Here is a 15,452-nt window from a genome sequence, read left to right as displayed (position 1 = left end):
TCTGCTATAGTCAGGACGATCACAGCGGGTGTCAGTAGTGACATCCGCTGTCATGTGTAGCAGGCACTACTACTCCCAACATGGAGCACACTCTGCTCCATGCTGGGAGCTGTAGTACCTGTATTAATAGACAGATCGCAGTGAGTGTCACTTCTGACACCCGCTGCGATCTGTCTATTAATGCAGGTACTACAGCTCCCAGCATGGGGCAGAGTGTACTCCATGTTGGGAGTAGTATTACCTGCAGTTATGGAAAGATCACTGCAGGTATCACTCCTGACACCCTCTGTGATGCTCCTGTATAATGTATAGATGCAGCAGCCGCTCTCCTATGGTCCCCTGCACAGCCGTATATATACACATGTTCCTATTTCTCACAGAGAGCTGTGATTGGCTGGAACCATCTGGCCAATCACAGCTCTGCAGGAAATATGAATATGTGTAAATAAAATATACGTCAGGGCAGGGGACCATAGAAGAGCGGCCGCCGCATCTATATATTATACAGAAAGATCACAGCGGGCGATCTGTCTATTAGTACAGGTAGTACTACTCCCATCATGGAACAGTGTGTTCCATGCTGGGAGTAGTAGTACTAACTAAAAAAAAGTAAAAAATAAAGCAAAACAGTGAAAAACACACACAAAATGCATTTTTATAATTGTCGGCTACATTTTTATTTCCCCGCACACATAAATTGATCCCTGTTTAAAAAGTTATATATATTTTTTCAATAATATACATTTCGTTAGATACAATTTTTTCCTTCACTACTGTATATTTTTGAAAAACTTTTTTTATGGTACCCTACAAAATTTTATTAAAAACAGCTATCTACATAACTTTTTTGGATCGCTAAAGTCCAAAAAAGATTAAAAACCGCCTGCAAAAACGCCAAAGTTAAAATCCACATAGCGTTTTTCTTGGCGTTTTCTCACTCCCATAGACTTCTATTGGAGCAAAACGCCACGATTTTGACAAAATGATTTTCCCTGGTTTGAGGGAACTACAGCGTTTTTTCAAAACGCCAAAGAGCGGAAAAAAACGACGAAAAAGTGAAAAAACGCCAAAAGGATAAAAAAAAAAACCCAAGTGAAAAAACGCAAAGTGGAATTTGAAATTTGCGATTTCTCATTGACTTACAGCTAACATCTGGCCGCAGCGTTTTTTGACCCAAAAAACGCCATGCGGCAGAATTGGCGTTTTTCTTTGCATTTTGCAAAAAAAAAAAAAGAAACAAGTGGAAACTTAGCCTTAAGGCGGTTATTATTTTCTTTTGATCTTTAGCAATCCAAAAAAGTGATGGAGATACCTTTTTTTAATAAAATTTCGGAGGGTACCATTAAAAAAAATTATAAAAAAGATAAAATTGTATTTATTTTATTTATTGTATAAATTTTATCTTTTTTATAACAACATTTTTATTATTTTTTAAACAAGGATCAATTTATGTGGGAAGGTAGGGCACGAAAAATATAGTCGACAATAATAAAAATGTAGTGTGTGTGTTTTTCACTTTTTATTCTTTATTTTTAGGTGGTACTACTACTCCCAGCATGGAACACACACTGCTCCATGATGGGAGTAGTAGTACCTGTACTAATTGACAGATTGCCCATTGTGATCCTTCTGTATAATGTATAGATGCGGCCGGCCGCTCTTCTATGGTACCCTGCACTGACGTATATACCGTATTTATCGGGGTATACCACGCACCGGAATATTACACGCACCCTCATTTTACCAAGGATATTTGGGTAAAAAATGTTTTTTACCCAAATATCCTTGGTAAAATGAGGGTGCGTGTGTGTGCATGTGTATACCCCGATACACTGTTTCTGACCCCGCAGAAGCCCCCAGGAAAGGCAGGGGGAGAGATGCCGTCGCTGCCCGCTTCTCTCCCCCTGCCTTTCCTGGGGTCTAGAACCCTGCTGTCGCCGCTTCTCCGCCCCTGGTATCGGCGCCGCTGAGCCTTCTCTCTGGCTATCGGAGGGGCAGGGGCACCGATAGCCAGGGGGAGAGAAGGGGCAGCGGCACCCATTGCCGGCACCGCTGCCCCGTTGCCTCCCCCATCCCCGGTTGTATAATTGCCTGTTGCGGGGGTCGGGTCCGCGCTGCTTCTGGCCTCCGGTGTGGCGTCCCCTGCGTCGTTACGTCTCGCAGCGCATAGCAACGACGCAGGGGACGCCACACCGGAGGCCAGAAGCAGCGCGGACCCGACCCAGACAACAGGTAATTATACAACCGGGGATGGGGGAGGCAACGGGGCAGCTGCGCCGGCAATGGGTGCCGCTGCCCCTTCTCTCCCTCTGTCTATCGGCGCAGCTGCCCCATTGCCGGCGCTGCTTCTCTCCCCTGGCTATCGGCGCCGGCAATGGGGCAGCCGATAGCCAGGGGGAGAGAAGGGGCAGCGGCGCCGATAGCAGGGGGAGAGAAGCGGCGGCAGCAGGGCTCTAGACCCCAGGACAGGCAGGGGCAGAGAAGCCGGCAGCGACAGCAGGTCTCTGCACCTGCAAAAGCCGCTGCAGTTCATTGATTTAAAGCGCCCCCTTTAAATCATTGAACTGCAGCGGCTTATCGGTGTATAACTCGCAGATAGACTTTAGGCTAAAAATTTTAGCCTAAAAAATGCGTGTTATACGCCGATAAATACGGTATACACATATTCATATTTGCCGCAGAGAGCTGTGATTGGTCAGATGTTTCCAGTCAATCACAACTCTCTGTAGGAAATATCAATAGGTGTATATATACGTCAGTGCAGGGGACCATAGAAGAGCGGCCGCCGCATCTATACATTATACAAGAGGATCACAGCAGGTGTCAGGAGTTTCTCCACTATCCTGCACTGTATTCGGCGATGTGAATTCATCACGATTCTTATTTCCCGCTGTAGTACCTGCATTAAAGGGGTATTCCGCCCCTAGACATTTTATCCCCTATCCAAAGGATAGGGGATAAGATGTCAGATCGCCGCGGTCCCGCTGCTGGGGATCCCCGCTGCGGCACCGCGCTATCATTACAGCACAGAGCGAATTCGCTCTGTGCATAATGACGGGCGATACAGGGGACGGAGCCGCGTGACGTCATGGCGCCGCCCCTCGTGACATCACGGCCCGTCCCCTTAATGCAAGTCTATGGGAGGGTGCGTGACGACCGCCACGCCCCCTCCCATAGACTTGTATTGAAAGGGGCGAGCCGTGACATCACGAGGGGCGGAGCCGTGACGTAACGATGCTCCGGCCCCTGTACCGCCCATCATTACGTGCAGAGCGAACTCGCTCTGTGCTGTAATGATAGCGCGGTGCCACAGCGGGGATCCCAGGGGTCCCCAGCAGCGGCACCGCGGCGATCTGACATCTTAATAGACAGATCGCAATTCTGACACCCACTGCGATCTGTCTATTAGTACAGCTACTACAACTCCTAGCAGGGAGCAGAGTGTGCTCCATGTTGGAAGCAATAGTACCTGCAGTAAGGGACAGATCGCAGCAATGTCACTTCTGACACCTGTTGTGATCGTCCTGATGTGAATGTCGGGACTCACCTGTGCTCGCAGCTACAGAGCTGGGAGAACAGCTGATGGTGAGCAGTAGATATGCGTCATATATCTACTGCCCAGCAAGAACGTATAGTGACCATACATAGAAAAAAGGTAATACCTTGATTGTGCACATGGGTGAATGTGATTTAAACAATGGAGGCTCAGTCCATATTCAGACACGTATAAAAGAGAGAGAAAAATCACAAAGCCATTTTTGAATGTAGAAAAACTTCTTTAGTAGCAGCCTTCCGGCTATAATTACAAAAATTACAAACAATAGTTACCCCAAGTGCTCACTGATCTCCGCGACAGTCCATAAGAGCTCCATGAAATCTTCACCCTTTCTCGGGGCATGTGGAGTTCGGAGGATCTTCCTTCCTCTCACGAAGGAGAACCGCTGAATGAGCGCCGGACACTTCCGACGATTCGGAGGTCACGCCCCCTTTCTCAAGGCTTGAGAAAGGGGGCGTGACCTCCGAAACGTCGGAAGTGTCCGGCGCTCATTCAGCGGTTCTCCTTCGTGAGAGGAAGGAAGATCCTCCGAACTCCACATGCCCGAGAAAGGGTGAAAATTTCATGGAGCTCTTATGAACTGTCGCGGAGATCAATGAGCACTTGGGGTGACTATTGTTTGTAATTTTTGGAATTTTAGCCGGAAGGCTGCTACTAAAGAAGTTTTTCTACATGCAAGAACGTATTGTGAGCCTGCAATATGTATACAGTATACACATTGCTGGCTCACTTAACCCCTTGCTGAGCTGTGCGCTATGCGCAGCCCAGCAAGGAAAGAGTTAACTTTTGCTGGACAGTGTAGGTTAACCCTTTGGGCGTTATACAGAATATACAGCTACCTATAGATAGCTGTATATAGTGTGTACAGAAGAGGAGATCCCCTTACCTCCCTCGCTCCCTGTGCCTGCTGGGTTAGTGTAGCTCCGCCCCTAGTGATGATGTCATTAGGGGGTGGAGCTAAAGACAGGAGGCAGAGTGGTAACTATGAGGCTCTGTTCACATTGTATGTTTTGTATAATGTGAACAGACCCCTCTGGCAGTGTCTTCCCAGACAGGAAGACTCCAGCTGTTGCTAAACTACAACTCCCAGTATGCTCAGACAGCCTTCGGCTGTCTGGGCATGCTGGGAGTTTTAGTTTTGCAACAATTGGAGGCTCTCTGTTTGGGAAGACATTGCATTTTAGGCACTCTCCCCAGTGGAGAGCACCAAAAATGTCCTAACCCATTTTTTGTGTTTCTTTTTTCTACTCATTTCAGATCCGTGTATGCAGAGGATTTTGGCGGATTCGGTGGATTACGGTAATTAACTAGATTTTTTTTTTCCGTTTAATAAAATGGCTAACGAGGGCTGTGGGGGAGTGTTTTTAAAAATAAAATTTTCCAATTTGTCGTGTTTTTTTTTAAATTTAAGTTAGGGACCCACTGTTACGCCGAGCGCTCCGGGTCCCCGCTCCTCCCCGGAGCGCTCGCTTCACTCTCCCCGGCTCTCCTACCTGACTCGCTCTCCGTCTGTTCTGTCCCGGCGCGCGCGGCCCCGCTCCCTAGGGCGCGCGCGCGCCGGGTCTCTGCGATTTAAAGGGCCACTGCGCCGCTGATTGGCGCAGTGGTTCCAATTAGTCTTTACACCTGTGCACTCCCCTATATCACCTCACTTCCCCTTCACTCCCTTGCCGGATCTTGTTGCCTTAGTGCCAGTGAAAGCGTTCCTTGTGTGTTCCTTGCCTGTGATTCCTGACCTTCTGCCGTTGCCCCTGACTACGATCCTTGCTGCCTGCCCCGACCTTCTGCTACGTCCGACCTTGCTTTTGCCTACTCCCTTGTACCGCGCCTATCTTCAGCAGCCAGAGAGGTGAGCCGTTGCTAGTGGATACGACCTGGTCACTACCGCCGCAGCAAGACCATCCCGCTTTGCGGCGGGCTCTGGTGAAAACCAGTAGTGGCTTAGAACCGGTCCACTAGCACGGTCCACGCCAATCCCTCTCTGGCACAGAGGATCCACTACCTGCCAGCCGGCATCGTGACAGTAGATCCGGCCATGGATCCCGCTGAAGTTCCTCTGCCAGTTGTCGCTGACCTCACCACGGTGGTCGCCCAGCAGTCACAACAGATAGCGCAACAAGGCCAACAGCTGTCTCAACTGACCGTTATGCTACAACAGTTACTACCACAGCTTCAGCAGTCATCTCCTCCGCCAGCTCCTGCACCTCCTCCGCAGCGAGTGGCCGCTCCTGGGATACGCTTATCCTTGCCGGATAAATTTGATGGGGACTCTAAGTTTTGCCGAGGCTTTCTTTCCCAATGTTCCCTGCATCTGGAGATGATGTCGGACCTGTTTCCCACTGAAAGGTCTAAGGTGGCTTTCGTAGTCAGCCTTCTGTCCGGAAAAGCCCTGTCATGGGCCACACCGCTCTGGGACCGCAATGACCCCGTCACTGCCTCTGTACACTCCTTCTTCTCGGAAATCCGAAGTGTCTTTGAGGAACCTGCCCGAGCCTCTTCTGCTGAGACTGCCCTGTTGAACCTGGTCCAGGGTAATTCTTCCGTTGGCGAGTATGCCGTACAATTCCGTACTCTTGCTTCAGAATTGTCCTGGAATAATGAGGCCCTCTGCGCGACCTTCAAAAAAGGCCTATCCAGCAACATTAAAGATGTTCTGGCCGCACGAGAAATTCCTGCTAATCTACATGAACTTATTCACCTAGCCACTCGCATTGACATGCGTTTTTCCGAAAGGCGTCAGGAACTCCGCCAAGATATGGACTCTGTTCGCACGAGGCGTTTCTCCTCCTCGGCTCCTCTCTCCTCTGGTCCCCTGCAATCTGTTCCTGTGCCTCCCGCCGTGGAGGCTATGCAGGTCGACCGGTCTCGCCTGACACCTCAAGAGAGGACACGACGCCGAATGGAGAACCTCTGCCTGTACTGTGCTAGTACCGAACACTTCCTGAGAGATTGTCCTATCCGTCCTCCCCGCCTGGAAAGACGTACGCTGACTCCGCACAAAAGTGAGACAGTCCTTGATGTCTACTCTTCTTCTCCACGTCTTACTGTGCCTGTGCGGATGTCTGCCTCTGCCTTCTCCTTCTCTACAGTGGCCTTCTTGGACTCTGGATCTGCAGGAAATTTTATTTTGGCCTCTCTCGTCAACAGGTTCAACATCCCGGTGACCAGTCTCGCCAGACCCCTCTACATCAATTGTGTAAATAATGAAAGATTGGACTGTACCATACGTTTCCGCACGGAGCCCCTTCTTATGAGCATCGGATCTCATCATGAGAGGATTGAACTTTTGGTCCTCCCCAATTGCACCTCGGAAATTCTCCTTGGTCTTCCCTGGCTTCAACTTCATTCCCCTACCCTGGATTGGTCCACTGGGGAGATCAAGAGTTGGGGGTCCTCCTGTTCCAAGAACTGTCTAAAACCGGTTCCCAGTAACCCTTGCCGTAACTCTGTGGTTCCTCCAGTAACCGGTCTCCCTAAGGCCTATATGGACTTCGCGGATGTTTTCTGCAAAAAACAAGCTGAGACTCTACCTCCTCACAGGCCTTATGATTGCCCTATCGACCTCCTCCCGGGCACTACTCCACCCCGGGGCAGAATTTATCCTCTCTCTGCCCCAGAGACTCTTGCCATGTCCGAATACGTCCAGGAGAATCTAAAAAAGGGCTTTATCCGTAAATCCTCCTCTCCTGCCGGAGCCGGATTTTTTTTTGTGTCCAAAAAGGATGGCTCCCTTCGTCCTTGCATTGACTACTGCGGTCTTAATAAAATCACGGTTAAGAACCGCTACCCCTTACCCCTCATCTCTGAACTCTTTGATCGCCTCCAAGGTGCCCACATCTTCACTAAATTGGACTTAAGAGGCGCCTATAACCTCATCCGCATCAGAGAGGGGGACGAGTGGAAAACGGCATTTAACACCAGAGATGGACACTTTGAGTATCTGGTCATGCCCTTTGGACTGTGCAACGCCCCTGCCGTCTTCCAAGACTTTGTCAATGAAATTTTTCGTGATCTGTTATACTCCTGTGTTGTTGTATATCTGGACGATATCCTAATTTTTTCTGCCAATCTAGAGGAACACCGCCAGCATGTCCGTATGGTTCTTCAGAGACTTCGTGACAACCAACTCTATGCCAAAATTGAGAAATGTCTGTTTGAATGCCAATCTCTTCCTTTTCTAGGATATTTGGTCTCTGGCCAGGGACTACAGATGGATCCAGACAAACTCTCTGCCGTCTTAGATTGGCCACGCCCCTCCGGACTCCGTGCTATCCAACGCTTTTTGGGGTTCGCCAATTATTACAGGCAATTTATTCCACATTTTTCTACCATTGTGGCTCCTATCGTGGCTTTAACCAAAAAAAATGCTGATCCCAAGTCCTGGCCTCCTCAAGCAGAAGACGCCTTTAAACGACTCAAGTCTGCCTTTTCTTCGGCTCCCGTCCTCTCCAGACCTGACCCTTCCAAACCCTTCCTATTGGAGGTTGATGCCTCCTCAGTGGGAGCTGGAGCTGTTCTTCTACAAAAAAATTATTCCGGGCATGCTGTCACTTGTGGTTTTTTCTCTAGGACCTTCTCTCCAGCGGAGAGGAACTACTCCATCGGGGATCGAGAGCTTCTAGCCATTAAATTAGCACTTGAGGAATGGAGGCATCTGCTGGAGGGATCAAGTTCTCCTGTTATTATCTACACCGACCACAAGAACCTCTCCTACCTCCAGTCTGCCCAACGGCTGAATCCTCGCCAGGCCCGGTGGTCTCTGTTCTTGGCCCGATTTAATTTTGAGATTCACTTTCGTCCTGCCGATAAGAACATTAGGGCCGATGCTCTCTCTCGTTCCTCGGATGCCTCAGAAGTTGAACTCTCTCCGCAACACATCATTCCACCTGATTGCCTGATCTCCACTTCTCCTGCCTCCATCAGGCAGACTCCTCCAGGAAAGACCTTTGTTTCTCCTCGCCAACGCCTCGGAATCCTCAAATGGGGTCACTCCTCCCTTCTCGCAGGTCATGCGGGTATCAAGAAATCTGTGCAACTCATCTCCCGCTTCTATTGGTGGCCGACTCTGGAGACGGATGTTGTGGACTTTGTGCGAGCCTGCACTATCTGTGCCCGGGATAAGACTCCTCGCCAGAAGCCCGCTGGTTTTCTTCATCCTCTGCCTGTCCCCGAACAGCCTTGGTCTCTGATTGGTATGGATTTTATTACTGATTTACCCCCTTCCCGTGGCAACACTGTTATTTGGGTGGTCGTTGATCGATTCTCCAAAATGGCACATTTCATCCCTCTTCCTGGTCTTCCTTCTGCGCCTCAGTTGGCTAAACAATTTTTTGTACACATTTTTCGTCTTCACGGATTGCCTACGCAGATTGTCTCGGATAGAGGCGTCCAATTCGTGTCTAAATTCTGGAGGGCTCTCTGTAAACAACTCAAGATTAAATTAAATTTTTCTTCTGCATATCATCCCCAGTCCAATGGACAAGTAGAAAGGATTAACCAGATCTTGGGTGATTATTTGCGACATTTTGTTTCCTCCCGCCAGGATGACTGGGCTGATCTCCTCCCATGGGCCGAATTCTCGTATAACTTCAGGGTCTCTGAGTCTTCCTCCAAATCCCCATTTTTCGTGGTGTACGGCCGTCACCCTCTTCCCCCCCTCCCTACTCCCTTGCCCTCTGGTCTGCCCGCTGTGGATGAAATTTCTCGTGACCTTTCCATCATATGGAGAGAGACCCAAAATTCTCTCTTACGGGCTTCATCACGCATGAAGAAGTTCGCGGATAAGAAAAGAAGAGCTCCCCCCGTTTTTTCCCCTGGAGACAAGGTATGGCTCTCCGCTAAATATGTCCGCTTCCGTGTCCCTAGCTACAAGTTGGGACCACGCTATCTTGGTCCTTTCAAAGTTTTGTGTCAAATTAATCCTGTCTCTTATAAACTTCTTCTTCCTCCCTCTCTTCGTATCCCTAATGCCTTTCACGTCTCTCTTCTTAAACCACTCATCCTCAACCGTTTTTCTCCCAAATCTGTTCCTCCCACTCCTGTTTCCGGCTCCTCAGACATCTTCTCGGTCAAAGAGATTCTAGCTGCCAAAAAGGTCAGAGGGAAAAATTTTTTTTTAGTGGACTGGGAGGGTTGTGGTCCTGAAGAGAGATCCTGGGAACCTGAGGACAACATCCTAGACAAAAGTCTGCTCCTCAGGTTCTCAGGGTCTAAGAAGAGGGGGAGACCCAAGGGGGGGGGTACTGTTACGCCGAGCGCTCCGGGTCCCCGCTCCTCCCCGGAGCGCTCGCTTCACTCTCCCCGGCTCTCCTACCTGACTCGCTCTCCGTCTGTTCTGTCCCGGCGCGCGCGGCCCCGCTCCCTAGGGCGCGCGCGCGCCGGGTCTCTGCGATTTAAAGGGCCACTGCGCCGCTGATTGGCGCAGTGGTTCCAATTAGTCTTTACACCTGTGCACTCCCCTATATCACCTCACTTCCCCTTCACTCCCTTGCCGGATCTTGTTGCCTTAGTGCCAGTGAAAGCGTTCCTTGTGTGTTCCTTGCCTGTGATTCCTGACCTTCTGCCGTTGCCCCTGACTACGATCCTTGCTGCCTGCCCCGACCTTCTGCTACGTCCGACCTTGCTTTTGCCTACTCCCTTGTACCGCGCCTATCTTCAGCAGCCAGAGAGGTGAGCCGTTGCTAGTGGATACGACCTGGTCACTACCGCCGCAGCAAGACCATCCCGCTTTGCGGCGGGCTCTGGTGAAAACCAGTAGTGGCTTAGAACCGGTCCACTAGCACGGTCCACGCCAATCCCTCTCTGGCACAGAGGATCCACTACCTGCCAGCCGGCATCGTGACACCCACTCTAAATAGTTGGCCTTGACGTGGCGAGTGGGCTTCTATTTTTGATCAAAAATGTATACTAACAACCTGTTAGTTTTTGATATTATGCTGAGAAGCAATCAGATCATAATACAAGATTGTAGATGTGCACCATGTCTGTTTTCTACCCCAATTCACACTTTTTTTTAAATTAAATTTTCAGGCTTAGTAGTGGAAGCCGTCTTATTGGCGGAATCCCTTACCTAGCCTGGGCTTAGCGTTAGCCGTCAAAACAGCTAGCGCTAACCCCCAATTATTACCCTGGTACCCACCGCCATAGGGGTGCTGGGAAGAGCTGGAACCAACAGGCCCAGAGCATCAATAATGGCGCTCATGGGCCTAGGCGGTGTTATTTAGGCTGGGAAGGGCCAGTAACAATGGTTCTCACCCACCCTGGTAATGTCAGGCTGTTGCTGCTTGGTTGGTATCTGGCAGAGAATAAAATTACGGGGAACCCTATGCCTTTTTTCCTTAAATAAATAAACACATTTAAAAAATACATAGGGTACCCCGTATTTTTATTCTCAGCAAGATACCAACCAAGCACCAACAGCCTGACGTTACCAGGGTGGACGAGCACCATTGTTACTGGCCATCTCTTGCCTAAATAATGCCAGCATGTTACCACCTAGGTCCAGGAGTGCCATTTTGATGCTCCAGGCCTGTTGGTACCAGCTCTTGCGGTGGGTACCGGGGTAATAATTTGGGGTTAACGCTAGCTGTTTTTGTGGCTAACGCTAACCCCCTTCATAGTAATGGATTCCGTAAATAAGACGGCTTCCACTACTAAGCCTGAAAATTCAATTTAAAAAAAACACGACACATTGGAAAAAAAATTTTATTTAAAAAAAAAAAACTCCCCCAGAGCCCTCATTAGCCATTTTATTAAAAGAAAAAAAATCTAGTTCATCTGCCGAATCCCCCGCAATCCTCTGCATACACGGATCTGAATTGAGAACAAAAAATAAACACAAAAAATGGGTTTGGACATTTCGGCGCTCTCCCCTGGGAAGAGCACCTAAAATGCAATGTCTTCCCAAACAGAGAGCCTCCAATTGTTGCTAAACTACAACTCCCAGCATGCCCAGACAGCCTTTGGCTCCTTACACTATGTGGACCAGGCGCTCAGCATCTGATACAGAGAGTAGTACCATGAAGACAGTGAGAAAACTGCCACTGGGGACAAAACTGTCTGTTTCCACACACCAGGGAAAACACCAGAAAAACTGCCTAAATGCAGGAAAAAGCTGTGACAGTTTCACTGGCAGCTCTTTCTGGCGTTTTTGCTGGTGGGAAAAAACCTCAGTGGAATCCTAGCCTAATGCTGGATTTTGCAATGGAGACAGCTACTATAGGAACATAGTATAACAATATATAGAATAAAGATATATGGCAGGGAGCCGGGAGAACAGCCTGATTTTATTTTTAAATTAATTTTATTTTAGTATTTTTTATGTAATGTAATACATAACATTTTTTTTTCCTTTTATTAATTAATAGCACAAAGCGCCACTAAAATACATTCACTTTCCATATATGAATGCATGTATATACACATATATATACCTTCAGGGAACACTTCACAGTGTAATACTTTTTTTTGCTCTTTTCCCCTGTAACTGAGGATAGATAACATATTAGCCCCAGCTACAGGGAAAATACAGCTCCCTTGTTAGTATCTGCAGAGCTGAGATCCCGCAGCTCCAGCACATACCTGCCAAACATCTGGCAGGGAAATTCCGCCGAGTGCACAGAGCAGCAGAATTCCATTGAATTCAACAGGACTCTGCTGCTTTTCGGTGATAGAGCAACACTGCAGCCTCAGCTCCTTTTGAAGCGAATAGTGCAATAGGCCATGCATCATTTTAGCTGGAAAATGCATTTACATTTTCCAATGCCCAGATAATGCAAAAGTAAGTAATTTTGCAGATACATGTTATTAGCAAAATTACTTACTTTTTATGTAGTGCCCATTCTCATTGTTTACAACTCGTTCCCTAGGTCAGTGTTTGTCAGGCCCAAGGCCTGATTATGGAAACATACATGTGTTTTATAATTGCATCTATGTATAAACTAAGACCTGGGGGGTGAGGGGTCATTCAGACGGTGTGTCATTCAGACATGTGTTTTTTGTGTTTTGCATTTTATTGGGGGGGGGGGGGGTCGGGCTGTGTGTTTACATCTCCTTTGAAGTCATGCACTCTGGTCCCATCATATAATCAACCAGATAAAAGGGCCAGGCAGAGAGATGCCCCCCTGGTGGGATCAGAGGGGAGAATGCTAGACTCAGGGTGTTCAATGCTGGGCAACAAGCTGACAAGACCATCCTAAGAACAGCAGGAACTCTCTCATGGACTGATACCATCATGCTGTAAGAACTTCATTTTTGTTTTCTGAACTTGCCTTGCGAAACTCTTTTATACATTTTTGTAACTGTATATCATTTGTTTATTTTTATGCATAGCACTGTGATACCTTTTATCAGATTAAATGTTTAATTAATCAGCTCTGGTCTTTGATCTCTAAATATATGAGCTCACCTTTCTGAAGGCAGCTCTGGTGAAACACGTTTATCTAAGGGTTAATTTGGTGACTTGCTGGGACAAGTAGTGGATACCCAGAGGTCTGGCGGCTTTAACCCTTGCACCATCACACTCTCTCTAGCGTCTTGGCTGGACCGATAGGGTGTGATCGTGACAGTGTTTCCCAATCCAGTCCTCAAGGCACACCAACAGCCCAGGATTTAAATTTTTCCCTGTTCTATTCCAATGGAGTAACTGAAAAAAAAACGGAATGTTGGTGTGCCTTGAGGACTGGGTTGGGAAACACTGCCCTAGGTTACCAAGCAGGTTACCGCTGTTTAAGCAGATGGGTGGGTTGCTGACGTCACTCTCTTTGCACAGCAGTAGAGTGATGCAGGGGGCAGAAAACACAACACACTATGAAATATGTCCCTTTACAACGTACTTTTAAGTACTGTCAAAATACAATGAAGCAAAAGGAATCATAAAGGCATTCAATTGTTTTCATATCTCTTATAGTAATAACTCATTGGAGCACATTTTCCTTCACCAGGTATTGCACCAATAATCATAGGGGAGATTTATCAAAACCTGTGCAGAGGAAAAGATGACCAGTCGCCCATAGCAACCAATCATATTGCTTCTTTCATTTTTCATAGGCCTTTTCAAAAATGAAAGAAGAGATCTGATTGGTTGTTATGGGCAACTGGTCAACTTTTCCTCTGCACAGATTTTGATAAATCTACCCCCATTTTCTTAGCAGTCTGCAAGATTTTCATCCTGTAGCTCACTAGTTGTGCCATTTTTATCAATAACATGTTTTCCCATCCTACACATCCTAGTCTTTCTTGTCATTGCTTTTTGGCAGTATTTTCCTGAACATATGTTGCCCTGCATGCTACTGTAAATCCATACCCCCTTTTTTCCAACACTTCAGCATTGACCATAACTATGAGATCTTTTGAACTATTGTTAGCCATATAAGGTTCTATTCGGTCAGTTTTTACACAACTAAACTTCACCACAGGGATCTTGTGACTGCTGATCTTCTTCTCTTAGAAATAAAATGCCAGACCAAACAGGGTTATTTTTTCCCCCTTACATCTCAAACAACCATTTCCAGTAGCAGCTACTTCCAGGGGTGTCATTCAGATTTTCAGCACCTGGTTCCGCCTGTTTTCAGACAAGGGCCAACAGCCCCAGTACTAACTATTAGGAGGCCGAGACAATGTGGTGACATCACTATGTTGTTTGCGGGAACTAGTGTTGAGCGGCATAGGCCATATTCGAATTCGAATATTCGTCATATATTCGCGAATATTCGCATATTCTCGTTTTATTTTCGCATATGCGTAAATTCGCGCATGCGAAAATTAACATATGTGAATATTAGCATATACAAAATTAACATACGCGAAAATTCGCATATGCGTAAATTTGCATATGCTAATTTTCGTATACGCGAATCTTCGCATATGCGAATTTTCGCCCGCCAGTCTCACACAGTAGTATTAGAACCTTCTTTACACCACACAAGCTGGAAGCAGAGAGGGATGATCACTGTGATGTGTACTGTGAAAAAAAAAAAAAAAAAAAAAAAAAAAAAAAACACGAATATTCGTAATTACGAATATATAGCGCTATATTCGCGAAATTCGCGAATTCGCGAATATGCGATATTCGCGAATAATATTCGAATTGCGAATATTCGTGAGCAACACTAGCGGGAACCAGGAAGAACCCCCTTAATCCCAATATCTGGTTATATTGTGTTAAAATATTGCCACTATGAATATTATGCGGTTGCACATACTAACAAACTCGCTTTATATGTGCATGACCTCCTCTTATTGAACAGACGATGCACTAAAAACTGGAATTTTACCATTGTTTTTTGGCAAAACGCTGCTTTACGGAGAAGCTATAGCTAGAATTTTCTTTATATCGACATGAAATCAATGGTTTCCACTTATGTTGCCATATGTACTTAGCAGCTTACCTGTGTAATGTTGTACCAGCTCCTGCACACTGTCAAATTGAGCCCGCGTTGTGATGTAAAAGCCTCCATTATCAATCTTGCGGATCTTATAATGTTTGACATGATCTCCTTTTGTATTTTCCCAATCACGAAGAGAGAGTGAGTATGCACCTATGTAAAGACCAGGGGAGGTATCAAAATAAACAACACAAAATGCATGCACAAAAACAGAAGAACCAACACATTTATCCTTTTGCCTTAATTCATGGACTTCCATTACTTAAAGGGGTACTCTTGTGGAAAACTTTTTCTTTTAGATCAAATGGTGCCAGAAAGTTAAACAGATTTGTAAATTACTTCTATTAAAAAAAATCTTAATCCTTCCAGTACTTTTTAGGGGCTGTATACTATGGAGGAAATGCTTTTCTTTTTGGATTTATCTTATGTCACGACCACAGTGCTCTCTGCTGACCTCTGCTGTCCATTTTAGGAACTGTCCAGAGCAGGAGAAAATCCCCATAGCAAACATA

At 47.0% G+C, this 15,452-nt stretch overlaps 1 protein-coding gene across 6 annotated transcripts in view; it reads right to left on the bottom strand.

The window, feature by feature from the left end:
* The window catches only part of FGR (FGR proto-oncogene, Src family tyrosine kinase), a 197,654-nt gene that overhangs the window by 67,152 nt on the left and 115,050 nt on the right, over positions 1-15,452 (bottom strand). For all 6 annotated transcript variants that reach the window (XM_056557378.1, XM_056557382.1, XM_056557381.1 and 3 more), the window contains one exon: positions 14,944-15,093. In XM_056557378.1, the coding sequence (XP_056413353.1) occupies positions 14,944-15,093 (150 nt within the window). The remainder of the gene's footprint in view (positions 1-14,943; positions 15,094-15,452) is intronic.

The sequence above is a fragment of the Hyla sarda genome, chromosome 2 (assembly GCF_029499605.1).
Source record: "Hyla sarda isolate aHylSar1 chromosome 2, aHylSar1.hap1, whole genome shotgun sequence".
Classification (NCBI taxonomy): domain Eukaryota; kingdom Metazoa; phylum Chordata; class Amphibia; order Anura; family Hylidae; genus Hyla; species Hyla sarda.
Note: the sequence above shows the minus strand (reverse complement) of the source record. Positions and strands in the feature narration are given on the sequence as shown.